The sequence below is a fragment of the Vulpes lagopus genome, chromosome 3, assembly GCF_018345385.1.
Source record: "Vulpes lagopus strain Blue_001 chromosome 3, ASM1834538v1, whole genome shotgun sequence".
Classification (NCBI taxonomy): Eukaryota; Metazoa; Chordata; class Mammalia; order Carnivora; family Canidae; genus Vulpes; species Vulpes lagopus.
This window is the reverse complement of record NC_054826.1, coordinates 30908308-30925490: the sequence shown is the minus strand read 5'-3', so window position 1 is coordinate 30925490 and position 17183 is coordinate 30908308. Positions and strand designations below refer to the sequence as shown.

The 17183-nt window shown below is 43.0% G+C and overlaps 1 protein-coding gene across 2 annotated transcripts in view; it reads left to right on the top strand.

Annotated features, from left to right (window-relative positions):
- Positions 1-396: 396 nt before the first annotated feature.
- Positions 397-17183, top strand: part of GLRA1 (glycine receptor alpha 1) — an 86014-nt gene continuing 69227 nt past the window's right edge. For both annotated transcript variants that reach the window (XM_041747653.1, XM_041747652.1), the window contains exon 1: positions 397-665. In XM_041747653.1, the coding sequence (XP_041603587.1) occupies positions 610-665 (56 nt within the window). In that variant the 5' untranslated portion in view covers positions 397-609. The remainder of the gene's footprint in view (positions 666-17183) is intronic.

The window sequence follows — 17183 nt, the reverse complement described above, 5'->3', positions numbered from 1 at the left end:
GCAGACCGGCACGCAGGCAGGGGAACGAGATTCCGGGACTCGGTCGCGATGCGCCAGCCTGGCACATTCTCCGGGATTTAACTGAAGGCAGCACCGTCAATCGCTTGCCCTCGCCCCTAACCCCCTCAGGCCAGCCCAGGGGCATAAAGCCCAGCTCTCGCTACCCAAGATGCTCGCCCAACCTAACGGTCCGAGGCCAGCGCTCTGATCGCCACAGAAGATTTTTTTTTCTTGCATGGACCTGGCCGTTTAAACAGAAAAACAGGGGTAAAAAAGAAAATATACCCACCCCCAAACGTGCCTCCCCAGCGCCGCAGGGAGCCAACAGACAAGCTGGAGTTTAACAAACAGCAATACTCTTCGCGCTCCTGAAAAGCAGGGCTGGACGCTCTCCGTGGTGCTGAAACGCTTCGCGGCTGCCTCTGTCCGTGGTACCTACAGCCTCCTCGTTCCAATTTCCCCCGGGGCTCTTCCTCCGCACCCCTGTTCTCCACCTCCCCTTAGCATCTGGATTATTTTTTCAATAGCGCTCGCTGGTTTTGTTAAGTGCCAATCTGAAACATTTTTGCCCCCATAACTCCTGGACTACAAAGCACAAGGACCTGAAAAATGTACAGCTTCAATACTCTCCGACTCTACCTTTGGGAGACCATTGTATTCTTCAGGTATGCAATTTTCTACTGACCACATCGCTGTAATGGAAATGGGGGAAAGGAGCACTGAGGCTGACTCTGTCCGTGATCCCCCCATTTGGGGGGAGGGGGCTGTTGTATACCGCTGCAATCGGGTCCTTCCATCCCCCGCCCCCCCACCCCACCCCGCCCGCAGGGTGTCTGGCTTGTGCGTGGAGAGGTCTGAGACAGTCTCTGCTCTGGCATCTGTTTGCCTGTTTTTTGTGATTTGTTTGTCCTTCCACCTGCTATACCCCCGTCCCATCCCTGGCCCCCAGCCCCTCTGCATATTGGCTCTCACTGGGCTGAGGACTTTAAGGGGAAGCTTTAGGAGTTACTCAGTTTAATTAGGACTGCATTCTCTCTAACCGCAGTGCCGAAAACCTCAGCTCTCCCGTCTGGGAGCCAAGTGACAACTAGCGGTGACGGGGAAGGTTGCACTCGAACTCGCTGGACACAGAACATTTTATTTTCTCTCCTTTTTTGTTGTTGTTTTCTTTTTCTGCGGTGGGGACGGGGCAGAGGGGAGAGTTGCTGAGGTTTACTGCTTGGAAACAATAGTGTTAGGACCTTAGGTTGTAAAGCCCTGAACTTGGGTGCATCTACTTAGGAACAGATCCTGGGAAACATTTCCCTTTTGAAACTTTGACTCCCTCCTCTCACCCACTCACCTTTCCAAACTCTACTTTGTTAGCTGAAGATCCTGAACTGATGGACGATTCTTGTTTGTTTTGTTTAATTTATATCTGTTCCTTAGTCTGCAGCTGAGTTCCCTCACCCATTATCTCCCAGGTTAAAATTTTCTACCTACAGACTTAGCATTCTATGTTAGTACAAGTGAAAAGTGAAAAATCACCTTTTCGGGAAGCATTGAAATAGATAGTCCTTTTGTAAGTGGGTGAATCAGCCATCATCAGAGATGGTTATGATAAATTCCATTTATATGAATTGAAAAAAAAATGTTTCTTCTTCCATGACCCGCAGGGATCATTAATCTTTCTCATTTTAGATACCTGACTCTCATGTTTTACCATGGCATTATATTAACAGCCATTTGAAAAAAAATACTCTAGGTTATTTTTAAAAATAAGTAACCATCAAATATTATTCTCTCCCATCATAAACCAGCAAATAATTCTTGGTTTTCCTTTTAACATTATAGAGAATTCTGCATATGAATTGTTGATTTGATTAACCTGTCGGTTGCTTTATTAAATGAATGACACCTCTCTCAGACCCCAGGTTGTAAGGGTCTATATATGAATCACTCTTCATGTCTTTCTCTTGAGATGAAGAAAAGACCCCCCCCTCCTTCCCTGAGATACCCAGCGCTAAAGCTTCTAATCTCCAGTTCAAATAATTCTTTGATAGGCCATAGTCCTCCCACAGCTCAGAATGCAAATAGTCAGGGACTAAGATAAAATGAAAAAAGTGCAACAATCCAGGGCCCTGTGAATTGGAGTGAAATGTAGCTACTTTATGGGGGAAAGGGCAAGAAGTATCCTCTCAACAATATCAAATCCTTTCTCCCTTCCATACATATAGCACTGTAAAATGATGTGGATGTGGGGTACTTGGTAACATTTGTATGCAAATTGATTCTCTGTTTGGCTTACCGAGACAGAACTGAACCAGAAAGATTAAAGAGCAAATTAATAGGACCAAGCACATCACCCACCCCATGCACACATCAGATTCCTTTTTTCTTGATGAACAACAGTATGCTTGATTTTCTTCTCTCCGACATTGTCTTTCACAAAAGAGAGACACTGTCTAAAAGGTTTGCATTGTAATCATTTTCATAATGTGATGAATCCACCGTGTTAATTCTTTAAGTAAACTGGTGGTGGCCCGTCAAGAAGCCTCACTCTACATCTCCTTCCTCTACGTGTGTCATGGCATATCTAAGCTACAATGTGTATGGGATTCTGTGTTTATAAGGAAAGAAGAGTCATGACTCTGGAGAGCTGGGAAGGGGTTGGCACTACTGCACTTTCAAAATATAGGAATGGCTACATCATCTGAGGAGTAAATGTTGTTTCAGAAATGTTCTGAAACATAAAATAATAAAACTAGCAATTGAACTAGAGAAATACCCTTAGCAATTTTTCAGAGAGATGGAGGGAAAAAAGGTTAAAAGGAGGAAAAGTATTGTCTTTGTGTAATTGGTACTTTCATTTCTAACTCTCTCATTTTTTAAATTTTAGGTGAAAATACAGAAGCACTAAAATCTGGGGACTCAATAGAATTGTATGTGGGGGTAAACAGAGATAGGCAGCTCCCTAGCAGGTTCCATGTGAATAACTCTTTCTCCCCCAAGGGACAGGTACCTGTGTTGGAATAAGCCAGTCCAAGCATCTTAGGCACCCAGGTACTCCTCAGATTAAATGATGCCAGCTGCTCACCTTGTTGGGGAAGTCTAGGGGCTAGAAAAGGAAAGGCCATCAATAACAGAAGTACCGCTGGCTCAGTACATAACCAGCAAAATGGCAATAATGATGGTAAAACAAAATAACAATCAAAGTGAGCCAGAAATATCAGATGGTGCCAACACAGAACAAATTGAGGCCTTAGACAGAGCTCAGGGGAGAGAGATATAGGGTACTGGGAGGCACACAGCATTGCAGTGCTCATCAACTATGACCCCATAAGTAAAATGAGGTGATTTGGCTGAAGTTCCTGCTCTGGTATTTTAAAAGCCTATGGTTCTAAAATTCCATGAGTGACATTCTAGGATTCAATAACCTAAATTTTGTCTCTTTATTTTCAGTTGGAGATGAGGCTTTATATCCAGACTAGTCAAAAATAATAGGCAAAGATATGTTTTGTTTTGTTTTGTTTTTTATGGTAGAAGCACATTCCTTTCAAACCTCCTTTCAAGCCAAAGGGAACTTGCTTTGATTCCCAGAGCCCTTCCAGTGGCTTATGGCTGGAAGGGACCAGGAAGACCCCAACATTTTTTTATCTTCTATTCAAATAGACTCATAGCATATAACATGTTTCTCAGTCTCAGCACTATCGACATTTTGAACTGGATAATCTTTATTAGGAGGGCTGTCCTGCACAGTGTAAGATGTTTAGCAGTACCATGGCCCCAGTGGCACTCCTGCCCCCGCATCATGACAATCAAAAATGTCTACGGACATTGCCAAAAATCCTGCGGTGAGGGTTGGGGTGCAAAAATTATCTGCAGTTGAGAACCACTGGTATAGAATGACCAAATATTTAATCTGCTGTTCTGATATACTAATTATAATGAGGAAAAAAGTCTAGTTTCCTTGAGAAAATGCCCCTTATGAAACACACAAAGCACCCCAATGAAGCAAAAAGGGACCTAGCTTATGCTTGCAAAGGGAATAAAGGTATAGGAGATGAACTAAGTCTAATAGATGGGTGGTTTTCCCAAAAGATGATCAGCTTTTCTTTATGTGCCACTTCCATCTGCCACCCCAGTAGATGCTTCTTTGCACAGGGTTTTGTGCTGAATATGGCACTCATTTACTAAGAAAGGTCACCAAAACCTTAAAGGAAAGATATCTCTATTCACACTAGGGTCAAAAGGAATATGGAAAAAATATTGTTTCATATCTTGGTCCTGGAAAACCACCAAGTTGAAGGGTGAATGAGTCTTCCTTTGAGGTGGCCTGTCTGGTTTCTCAGTCTCCACGCTGGCCAAGAGGGGCAGATAACCATCTCGATCTTTCCTCCTGGTAGCATAACTGTATTTTCCCTCAAATCTTACCCACTGTATTGTGGGCCCTGCAAAAAGTATCTAAGAGCTTCTGAAATGGGCCAAGGATTTTCTCCTAAGGAAAGAAGTTTCTTGGGCAAGTTTGCACCAGGGCCAATCAAAATGTCAGTCTACCCTCTTCTGGGAGCTTAGGAATGTTGAGTAAGAGAAAAGAAAACATCAAGTCTTTTATTCCCAAAGGACAGTTTAGACAAGGACCCAAGGCTGGTAAATAGAATTATGAATTAACACATAGCTTCTGCATATTTGCAAAACTGGTAATGACCTATTGGGGGATATTTAGGAAATTTATTCTTGAGACCAACTTGTTAGGAAAGAGGTTGCAAACATGTGGTGCGGTGGAGAGAGCAGTTAGGCTATGATTTGAAAACCACCTCTCCCCTTCTAAAGTCAGCTCTGCTCCTATCCTGCAGCATGGCTTTGACAAGTCTCTTTGCATCATGGGAACTCAATTTGCTCACCAATCAACTCAAATGACTGATTCCAGCACCTTTAAGTGCCCTCCAATCTGGGGTAAGGTCTTTATAAAAGACAGAGGCCCGTACCCACAAAGGCTCAAACTGGATTTGCCTCAGTGCCGGCACTGCCTTCTTTTCTTCACCAGGCATTTATTTATCATGTATGTATGCACCTGGTCCAAAGCTAGGCACTCTGCAGAGGGGACAAAGGTAACAGATGCCACAGTCCTTGTTCTTGCAGAGAGGAGAGACACTGCTCCCTTTAAAGCTACATTAAAAGCCTTTTTCCTCCTTCAGAAGGCCCATAGAGCTCCTCTCTAGACAGCCTGTGTACGCGTCCTGCGACAGCATCACATTTATGTGGGCGTCATTAACTTTATTTCCTTCATCAGCTGGCAGAAGCCAGAATGATTTTTAAGATGGATGGCACTGTCTCCCGCCTGGCCATCTTGATGCTATTCTGCAGGTTTTCTGCTGCTTTAGGAAAAGCGGCGTTGGCCCAAAGGGCATGAGACCTGGGATCCAGAATTTAGCCAGTGGCATGACCTTGAGAGGGTTCCATGACCTTTCTGGCCCTCAGTTTCCCCAGCTGTAAAATGAAAGGAATCAACAAATCGCTCTCCAAAATCATTTTTAACTGTGCCAGTTAAGGATTATCTTCTTCCAATATCCTCCATGACAGAAGTTTTGCTTATAAATATTGTGGCATATTTCAACAGTTATAAGAAATAGCAATGTTGCATCATATTCAGGCTCAAAAGTCTGAAAGAATTGAGGACCTCATTAAGCAACTTCACTCTGGAGGGTTATCCCACTCTAGATACAATTATTGAAAAATTGCATAAATATGTCCGTTTCCCCAGGAAGTGCTTTGGATGATGAAAAAACAGGGTGCTTGATTTAGTATCCCCATAGATCCAAAGAGTGGCATAAGAAAGAGACCAAAAACTTCTCTGCTTTCACCAGGGATTTTGTTTGGGTTTCTTCCTCCCCCATAAAATCTGTTTCTAAAATTTTGTTTGCCAAAGCCTATTCGTCATTAACTTATTTTCCTCATCTTTATTAATCAAAGGCATACATAACTGTCAGGAACTCTGAACATTATGGGATAAGCGACGTCACCACCCTGAGTTGACCTAAGAGAAAACAAAAGTAGAGACATGTGATGCTTTTTAGTGACTCCATAGAGCTTTGTCAGAAGTAAATATGCAATTTGTTAGAGTCTCCGAAATGTTTAAAATGAATTCTGAATCCTCATTACTATTTCATGAACCCCCTAGGTATCCAGGGACCCCATTTGGGAAACATTAAATTTGATTTATTCTATATAGCTCCAAGAGAAGAAATGGAGCAAATTGATGGATAATTATTTTAATGTACACACTCACATTCTAGTACAATGTAATTTGGAAATTAATGACGGATCTGTCAAATGGTGCAATGGGCTACCTCGGTGGTAGTAAGGGTCCCTGTCACTGGAGGTATGAAAGCAGAGAAATCCACCTCCCAGGAAGGATGTAGAAGAAATTCAAGCTGCTTTTGTAGATTGAGATTTATAATTTTCTGCATTAAAGTCAATAAATGCAGGTCAGAGACAAATCTTCACAATACTTCTATTCCCTCCTTTCCTGACCCCCAAATTACGATCCTATCTTTGTAAGCTCTCTGGTTGTGCCACAAACACGCATTCACTCAAATCATTTCCTTCTTCAAAATGGATTGGTGATGAATAAATTGGGAAATGATCGCGCACACGCGTGCGCGCACACACACACACGATGCAACAAAGGATTATTAAAAGGAAATCACCTGGTTATGTAAGAGGCGGGTTTTAAGAAATGAGAAGGACCTCAGAATAAGAACATATCAGAGCCAGAAAGACCACTAGGTAGTGCACCGGTCTGCAGACAAGTCCATGGGCACGGTGGCCTGTATGGCTGAAGGTCTTTCAACCCTGATCTCCAGCCGTCCCTCCTGAACCAAGCCTCTGTTAAGCCTAACACACAACTGAAAACACCATAGGGCCAGCCAGCAAATTCATTCAGAAAGCACATTGGAAGGGAACAATACCCGGGGATGCTGAGGAGAGGGGCTTATCCACACAGGGCCTATGCTTTGTAATGTAAGCCCTGATGGGGGGTGCTGAGGCCCCAAAGCTTTTGAAACTCCTTATAAAAGAGCCCTTTGTGGTTTTCTGAAGTTGATATTGTCCGAGTCTCCCGAGGCTAATTCAGTGCAATTAGATTACCACTCTCTGCCTTTAGATTCGGCTGTTTTTCAGTGTCCGTTGCTAAATGAGTTTACCGTCTTAACAGGGAGCTGCTGACAGTCATTAATCCCAGCCGTGAAATGGGCAGCGTTCTCTCTTGCCTCGCATACTGGGGAACCCACAGGCACCTAGGCTATAAGCCTTTGCTCCCTTCATGGCAAAGTCCTCAATTTCCCACCCGTTCACCCTGAGAGAATCACACGTTCCTTCTGAGCGTTTTAAGTACCAATAGAATCAGGGAGACTTAAGGCAGTTCTATAATTCAATAGCTCTCAAATCTAGCTGTGAGGGGCTTGTCAAACATCTAGTTTCCTGCCACCATACTAGACTACTGAATCAGAATCTCTCAGGAGGGGGACCCAGAAACTCATAATGTTAGCAAGAGTCTCTAAATCAGTGCTTTTTTAAACTTCAGTATGAACCACTTGAGAACCTCATTTAGCTGCTGATTCGTCTCGGGTAGGGCCTGAGAGTCTGCTTTTCTAACAGTTCCCAGGTGATGCTGATGCTTCCATGGACCAAAGGTTTCAATAGTAGGGCTCTAAATGATTCTGGCTGGGGACCCCTGACATAGATCAACCCTTCTATTTTGCAGATGAGAAGAGAACAAATGACTTCCTTAAGGTTATAGAGTGAAATAGCAGAGCTCCCCAAGTCCTACATAATTATATTCATCCCCAAACTTATCGCCCTGCGTGTCATCTCTCAGGGCTGTGTGCCCTCAACTCTACCACTGCACTTTCTTCGTTTGGCACTCTCACACACTGTCCTCCCTCATGAACACAGACACACACCACAAGAAGGGTTCCTCAGAGAGCTATCCCCATTCTCAAACGGAGGGCCTGGGCCATAAGGTCCTAGTACAAGAGCTCTCATTTACACAGCTGGGAATTCCTGTCATGATGTTGGATAAAGAGAAGGGGCACCTGAGGACCAGGCTTTGAATCCCAGCCGCAGGGGGTCCTAAGACACAGAAGTGAGAATCTATCGGAATTGATGGAGGAGGTAGACCAAGGTGATCAGGAGATCTGTGGTTTCTCGCTCCAAGGGTAACCTCACTGACCAGCACCCCTGCACACATTGCACCAACATAACTAGAGTATTGTTTAGGACTCCCAGATGTTCAGAAGCTGTTGCCCCATGCTACCACCTGTCTAACCTCAGGACCACATCCTTCCTTCTTCTCTGCCTTCTTAGACTTTTTATCCTTTCCACAAAGCACATTATTATCTTATTCATCAAAAAAAAGTAACTGCTATGATCTTCGGCCTTTGAGAGCTGCGTGTTTATTGCTATGTGCTCAGTTCTGCAACATTGCTTAGATCTAGAGAAAGGCGGCACAGCCGCAGCAACCCTGGCTGCCAGGCAGACTTGCAGCACTCTCTTACAAGAGCACTTGACAGTTGGCTGAGTGTTTCGCACTCACAATCCCATGGTAGCATCCCAGTCACCTTAAAAAATAAATACAAGACAGTGGTTACTCTCCCCATTTAGAGTTGAGAAAACTGAGATTTGGAAAAGTGACTTGCCTAAGAATATATATATATATATATATATACACACACACATACACACACACACACATACACACACACATACACACACATACACACACACACACATGTGTATATACACATATATATAAAATTCCTAAAGCTGCAGACCAATGAGCTGGTACAGTTCTAAGGCTGATAGCCCCACCTTCTGCCAGTGGGCCACAGTGGGAGGATGGAAAGAAGCCTACAAGAGAAGAGCTGGGAATTTCCATCAGGCCTTTAGTTTGACAGCCATATTCCTCTGATTCTTAGCCAGATAGGTATTTCTTTCTCTGTTCCTGATCATTTTTAATGATACAATATATGAACACATTCCTTTTTAAAAATCTAATACTAGACTTCAACCTAAGAATCCCTTTTGATAGGCTCTCCAGGTCTGTCCCAGCTTTTGTTTCTTTAAGGGGTGTTGTACTTGATAATTTTTATTCATATATGTATGTGTATATGGATACATACATACATGTGTACAACTATTGAAATATATATCTTATTATTTTGAGGAATCATATTGCCTATATAATTCTGCAATTTGTTTTGTCCACATATCACCATGTCTTGGGAAGCTTTACCTGTTGAGGCATATAGCTCCACCTCATTCTTTTAACTATTGCAGAGCATTTAATGTTATGTATATCCCATTGTTTTCCAGCCATCCCCCTAGTGATGGGTATTTATACTTTCTTCTCAATTTTCCACTGCCATCAGTGCTGCAATAATCTCAGTGTACCAACATCTTTGTGAACACATGTGATGTTTTTCCAGGCAGATAACAAGAACAAGAAATGAAATTGCTAGGGCACAGAGTATGTGCATCTTTTATGCGAATAGATACTGCAGGCTAATGTTCCTTTCTTCCCAAATCTTCCCTTCTTCCTTCCTCATGATGCTCCCTCTCAAGCTGGGCTGCAACAAAGCACTGATAATAGTTGTTACTATTTATTGAATATTTATTGAAAGCCAGGTCCTGTGCTCACAACATCATGTGCTTCATCTCATAACCCTACAAAAATCCTCAGACATAAGTGCTATTATATTCCCTTTTACAGTTGATAAAACTGAAGCATAAAGAGGTTACGTAATTTGCCCAAGGTAAGACAACCAGTAAGAGGCAAAGTCGGGATTCAAAACTAGGCTAACTCCAGAAAACATTCTCTTAGTCATTGCACTGATATTATTACTCCAAGAATGAACTAAGGAGGAGGAAAGAGAGGACCGAACCGGATGAAGACAAAGGTAGCAAAGACATTAATTTCCCTCTCTAGATAACCGAGGGCTCATCTCTTTCAGATGGTTCCAGATAATCATAAAGTTAACGTACATCTATAATCATATGTGAGTTTTCAATCTCCACCCTTCTCATAAGAGGGGAATGGCACTAACTCCCACCCCCATCACAGAGGGACGTGGCAAGGGCTCTAAGGGCACACAGGTCACTACAATACCTTTCTTCTTCATCTGCCTTGCCTTATGAACTAAAGTGCTTAATTGAAAGAGCTGTTGAGGGTTCTGTAAGACAATTTCTGCCTAGGCTGGGAGGCTGAGAAGAAAGGTAGCATAATCTGTGGCCCACATGTTTGTTTGTTTGTTTTTGTTTTGTTTTGTTTTTTTCAAATTTTTTTAGAGAGAGAGAGAGAGTGTATGTGAGCAGGGGCAGGGAGGGGCAGAGGGAGAGAGAGAGTCATAAGCAGGCTCCACACTCAGCATAGAGCCTGGCTTGGGGCTCAATCTTATGACCCTGAGATCATGACCTGAACCAAAATCAAAAGCCGGATGCTTAATCAACTGAGACATGAAGGAGCCCCCAAATATCTTCTTAATTGTCAGTCCTTAGTCCTCAGACCAAAGCCTTGCTTCCTAATCCACAAACACACAAGACTGAGAATACTCAGTTTCCCTTTATCTCCAATCTCCAGGGAAGGAGGTTGGAGAGGCAGCCCAAGCTCCAGCATTGGAGGTCTCACCATAGGCTCCAGATTTGTCATTCCCAAAGCATGGACAAGGGCTTCTCAGAACATCTCTAGTCTGGGAAACCACGCCTGGGCCAGATAAGGATGGCAGGAGCAGAATGGGGACAGGAAGCAAGGACTAGGCCATAGGCCAGCTCTCCTTGTAATCATGAGCGGCACTCCAGGCCTGGTTTGTGGGAAGCCCGAACATTGCTCTCTCACACATCCATTTTCAAGAGCTCTCTGAGTGACACCAGAGACTTCTCCAAGTGTATCCATAGCAGGTCTGCTTCTAATAGAAGAAAAAATACAATAAAAACAAAGTCTCCTATTATCGACTCTTGAAATAAACTTGCTGGTTTGTTTACATTATAAGCATTACAGGTTTGTTATAAAATATTTAAACCACATAGGGAAATATGATTAAAACTAAAATCCACAGAAGTCTTACCCCCTGGGGTAAATCACTTAACAGTTTGATATTCAGCATTCAAGATGATTTTAATAACATAATGACAAAAACATGAGTGCTTACTATGTGCCTGACATCTTTCTAAAAGCTGAATTGGTATTAAGCCATGTAGGCTTCAGAGCACTCCTATAAAGCATTGTTCATTCATAGTATAGATGAGGTTACAGATGAGGAAGCAGAGAGGTTAAATAATTTTCCTAGGGTTACCCACCATGGAAATGGCAATGCTGGATTGAAATCCAAGCAGTCTGGCTTCAGATGGACTTTAACCGCCATGTTACTCTAGTGAGCCATTTCTATTTTAAAAAAATGAAATTATACTAAACACCATGTTCTGCAACTTCCTTTTTTCATTCACTAATACGTTGCCAGTGTGCATACAGATTTACCTCATTCCTTTCTGCATTTGTGCTGCCCTTTGCTGAGCCTGCCAAGTTTTAGCAGGACACAACTCTGCCTTTCACCGTATAGCTTCCACCTCCATGTCCAACTCTTTTCCTTCACACAAACCAAATTCCAGCCCAAACTGAGCTTCTCATTGGTCTCTGCAGTATGCCTGTTATTCCCATCCCTATACTGTCCTCATACTGTTCCCTATCCCTCCATAGATCTAGGGGAAAAAAAAAAAACTCTCCCTCTTTTTGCCCTGAAAGCCATACCAACCAGCTCTGAATTCTAGTTAATTTGACTTTGAATCCTGCCTCTGTCACTTCCTTGCTGTATGATCTTGGCAGTGCACTCAACCTTTCTGAAGCTTCCAGTTTCTCATCTTAAAAACTAAAGATAAGAACTTCACCAATAGATCAATGAAGTTATCTTTCATGCACTTTTCCACACTGCACATAAGCCCTTAACGAATGGCAATTCCTTCTCCACATCTCTGAGATCCCATCCATGCCTCAAGGTCCAGCTCTAGCCTCACTTCCTCTGTGAGGCAGCCCCTGGACCACCATCGCCCAACTGGCCATAGACTCTCTTTCCTAAGTCCCCTTGGAGATGTAGGCATGACCCTTAGCGCTCAGGTTACTCACAGTGGCCTTCTGTGCATTTGAGTGCCCTTCTAACTTCCCTATTGGACTGTAAGCCCTTAAAAGTCTAGAAACTTAATGAATTTTGTGGGACATGTGGAAGGACAACAAGAAGATAAAAACACACCCCCTGGTGCTTCCCAGAGTTTTCAACTTGTTCTATTCCTTCCTCATACATTGCATTGTCCCTGTGGTTTATGTATATCAGGTTTCAGTGCTTGTTGAATTGAATTGCTTGGTCCCCACATGCCTGCTCCCAGAATCTTCTTTTTGGCTCTGCAGAAGTCCAAGACCGGAAGGCTTCCAACCAGCCAACCCCAAAGCACTCCTGTGTCTCACTGTGACCCCTTTTTGCTCCAAGACATGAGTCACAGTGACAGTGAGCAGGACATGGCAGCTCAGCCCAGGCTCAGTAGCCATTGCAGTGAGTTGCTCAGCTTTATCCTTGCCATCTAGATGAACGTGTTCAAACCCTAGGCCTTTCAAAACATCTGAGCCAATACAGATCAAGCTGCTTCCCACCATGACCCAGGTCTGCAGAAAGGCCCCTTCCATAGGGACAAGACAAACTTCCTAAAATGGTTTTCAATTATGCAGAAAGCATGAACTTCATCACAGATAGTTTACTTGGTGTGACCTAAAACATTTAGTAGAAAAGAAAAACTATTGACAGGAGCCGAGAAAAGACTGCATCACATCTAGAGAGAAGGGGCTTGGAGGATTCCCTTGAATAGGCCTTGGAACATAAAAAGCTAAGCTTCCGGGAACCCTGGGTGGCACAGTGGTTTAGCGCCTGCCTTTGGCCCAGGGCATGATCCTGGAGACCTGGGATCGAATCCCACGTTGGGCTCCCGGTACATGGAGCCTGCTTCTCCCTCTGCCTATGTCTCTGCCTCTCTCTCTCTCTCTGTGTGTGACTATCATAAATAAATAAAAATTTAAAAATAAAAAAAAGCTAGGCTTCCTGGAAAAGAGGGTGACAAGATTCAATAAAAGGTGTAACCCCCATTTTGCCTCAAAATCAAACATCCTGGAGATGAGAACAAGATTTTCCTTCCCCTGCAATTCCTGCTCTAGGTTTGTAGCTGAGTCTCAGTTTTTCCATCCCTATAGTAAGACTGGACTGTGTAAAGACTATGGGTCTTTCCATCTGTCATTGCATAATTCTTAAATTAAGTTGTCTCAGAGAAGACCGAGCAGTTAAAAACTCTTATGAATCAGTCAGACATATTCTGGAATCCTGGTTATACCACTTGATACCTGTATGTCCTGGACAGAGATTATTTTTAAGATTCCTAAGCCTCAGTTTCCCTCATCTGTAAAATGGCAATGATTAGTATCCACTCCCCCACACCTAAAAAAAAATCATCCTAAGGATTAAATGGGAGATGGTATATAGGGTGTTAGCCATACATGTGTCACACAGAGACCACGTAAAGCAGGAAAGCCATGATGACTATTATTACTGAAAGGGAATAGGTACAGAGCATTGTGAGAACATAAAGAGGAGTCTGATTAACTCTACCTAGAGGTGGGGAGACAGCACAAAGTTGAAGGAGTCGGGACACTTAAACTGGGCCACAAAGAATGACTAATTCACCAGGTGGCAGCAAGTGCCAAGAGAGAATATTGCAGGCAGAGGGAGAAGGCTTGCAGAACAGACAAGCAGGAGGATGGGGAGCTCAAGGACACTGCGAGGGCCAGCCATCTACTGTCACCAGGCTCAGCCCAGTCCTGCTCCATCCTGTTCCCTCCCAAGGGGCCTTTTATCAACTGGAATCCCCAGCTGAGAGTGGGCAATTTGCTCATGATCCCAAAAATATTTCTTGAAGTCCTACTATAAGCCAGAATTGTTCTAAGTTCTGGGGACAGATACAGTGATGAACAGAACAGATGTAGTCTCTGCTCTCATGCAGCTTAACTTCCAGAGGGGTCTACAAACAAACAACTTAAGAAACTATAGATTTTCAGGTCATGAGCACAACTACAACCTGAGTAAATCAGATAATGGGACAGAGAATAGTCTACTGGAATCCACCCCAGGCTGCCTATACTTGCACATGCAAACACCAACTCCCTTAGACTTATATCATGCAGGGAACACCTGAGTGGCTCAGTCCACTAAGCATGCAACTCTTTATTTTGGCTCTGATCATGATCTCAGGGTCACGAGATGGAGCCCTGTGTCAGGCTCCATGCTCAGTGCTCAGTAGGGAATCTTCTTGAGATTCTCTCCCTCCCTCTCCCTCTGTCCCTCACCTTACTGTGTTCTCTTTCTCTCTCTAAAATAAATAAAATCTTTAAAAAGAAAGACATATCATAGGGAGATGGGCAGGTGAGGAAAGCCCTTTTCTTTTTACTGATGAGGAAACTGAAACTCTGAGAGGAGCAATGATTCATCCAAAATCTCAAGGCCAATAAGTTCCACAGGCAGGTGACCTCATTCCATGCAGAAAAGTCAAAAATATCCAGGACAAAAGATTAAAATGGAGGGGGAGCATGGAGAGCAAGTAGCAAAACAGTATGTACAGTAAGATCCCATTTTTATTTTTTTAATGTTTTATTGTTCTCGTATAGGGAAAAAGAAGTCTAGAGAAATGGACCCAAAACTGTTTATAGTTGTTATTATCTCTTGAGAATGAGACTATGGGGGAATTTTATTTCCTACATTAAATATTTTGGTAATGCTTGAATGTTTTACAATATATATTACTTTTGAAAGCTGAAAAAATAGATTTTGTCAAAAGAGGTTGTCAGAGAGCATGGGAACACAATCAAACTTGGAGCCCACCTAAATAAGAGACACACGTACCAGGTAGGGGAAAAAAGACATTTGGAGTGGTCTGAACCAGTGCCCAGTTGATTGGTTTCTCCAAATGAAAATGAGCCTAGAGGCAAAGACTGTTTGGTGTGTTTGGAGGAATTTTCTGAGCAAATAGAAGTTTCTTCCCCCCCCCTCCACCCCCCACCCCCGTATCACTGTGCTAGAAGTAAGATGTCATTGAAAAATGAGAAGCCAGAGTTATGTTATAGACTTGAGCTTCAGAACAAGTGATGGATGCAACATATTTTCATCAGGATACTGAAGCCCTACCCAATTCTTTTTGTAATTTCATAAAATCCTCCTGGTCATTTAAAAAAAAAAACTTAGGGACCCCCGGGTGGCGCAGCGGTTTGGCGCCTGCCTTTGGCCCAGGGCGCGATCCTGGAGACCTGGGATCGAATCCCACATCGGGCTCCCGGTGCATGGAGCCTGCTTCTCCCTCTGCCTGTGTCTCTGCCTCTCTCTCTCTCTCTCTCTCTGTGACTATCATAAATAAATAAAAATTTAAAAAAAAAATAAATAAATAAAAAAATAAAATAAATAAAAAAAAAAACTTAGAGATGGAAAGAATTAACTGACCCAATCCTTTCAATTCCCAGGGAGGAACAGAAGCCAGAGGGAAAGAGATTTGTATAAAGTCCACCGTGAATTAACGCCCAGCCCAGACAAGGACTGAGGACTCTATGTCTCTTCTCACTAAGACATTTTCCCCTTAAACCTAAAGATTGTTCCACTGATAGTGTGTAAGACAAATTTCAATGGTACAGGATAATTTTCTTTAATTTTACTTATCATGAATTTTCTTTTACTAGGTACTAGAATTTAGCAATTTCATTGTAATGCTAGTAGTTTTTGTTAAGCTAAGAAATAAAATTAAGGGTAAATATCAGTGAGGGTAACAGAACATGAGAGACTCCTAACTCTGGGAAATGAACAAGGGGTAGTGGAAAGGGAGGTGGGCAGGGAGAAGGGGTGACTAGGTGACGGGCACTGAGGGGGGCACTTGACGGGATGAGCATTGGGTGTTATACTATATGTTGGCAAATCAAACTCCAATAAAAAAATGTACAAAAAATAAAATTTAAAAAAAATTATGAATTGGGCAAAACTTGTCATACAATATGTGGGCAATTTGAGTTTAAAGTATGCTGGACTCTACCATTTCATCTTTGACACTGCCATTGGGGTAGATGGAAAACATCAGAAAGAGTGAAACTCAGTGCTGAGCAACGCCTAACTATATCATTAAATCTCAAACAGCTTCTCAGTGTGAGTCATGGACATGGGCTGCTAAATGAATTCAAATAGCTGGAGGAAAGAAGGCATGTTTGGGTAAAAAGTGGTGCATTCAGCAGACAGAGCACAGTGGGGACAAGGTTACCAGCAAGTATCTATTGAAACTGTATTCATAGTTTTCTGTTCCCTTCTCATGTTCTAACATCTAGGACTCCCAAACCTTTGTCTTATGAACAGAAATTCCTCTAAATGATGTTTGGGTTTTTTTTTTAAGATTTTATTTACTGGGATCCCTGGGTGGCGCAGCGGTTTGGCGCCTGCCTTTGGCCCAGGGCGCGATCCTGGAGACCCAGGATCGAATCCCGCATCGGGCTCCCGGTGCATGGAGCCTGCTTCTCCCTCTGCCTGTGTCTCTGCCTCTCTCTCTCTCTCTCTGTGACTATCATAAATAAATAATAATAATAATAAATTTTAAAAAAAGATTTTATTTACTTAATCATGAGAGACAGAGAGAGAGAGAGAGAAAAACAGAGACACAGGCAGAGGGAGAGCAGGCTCCATGCAGGGAGCCCGATGTGGGACTTGATCCCGGGACTCCAGGATCACGCCCTGGGCTGAAGGCAGGTGCTAAACCACTAAGCCATTCAGGGATCCCATAAATGATGTTTATAATATTATCAAATAACATGTATTTAGAGTCTACTATATGCCAGGAACTTTTCTGAAAGCTCCATATGCATTAACTTTTTAATCTGTAAGGCCACTCTATGAAGTAGGTATCATTACCACCCCCATTTTGTGCATGAGTACCCCAAAGCAGTGATTCTATCAATCTGGGACACCTTGAGGCCAATCAGTCCAAAATCTTCATATGCAGAAAGACATTGGACAAACCTCTCCAGAGGTGTGTTGGGGCAGAGTGGAGGAAAGGGAGTCTCCGAAGAAGAAAACTGAGAGACTCACCCCCATTCA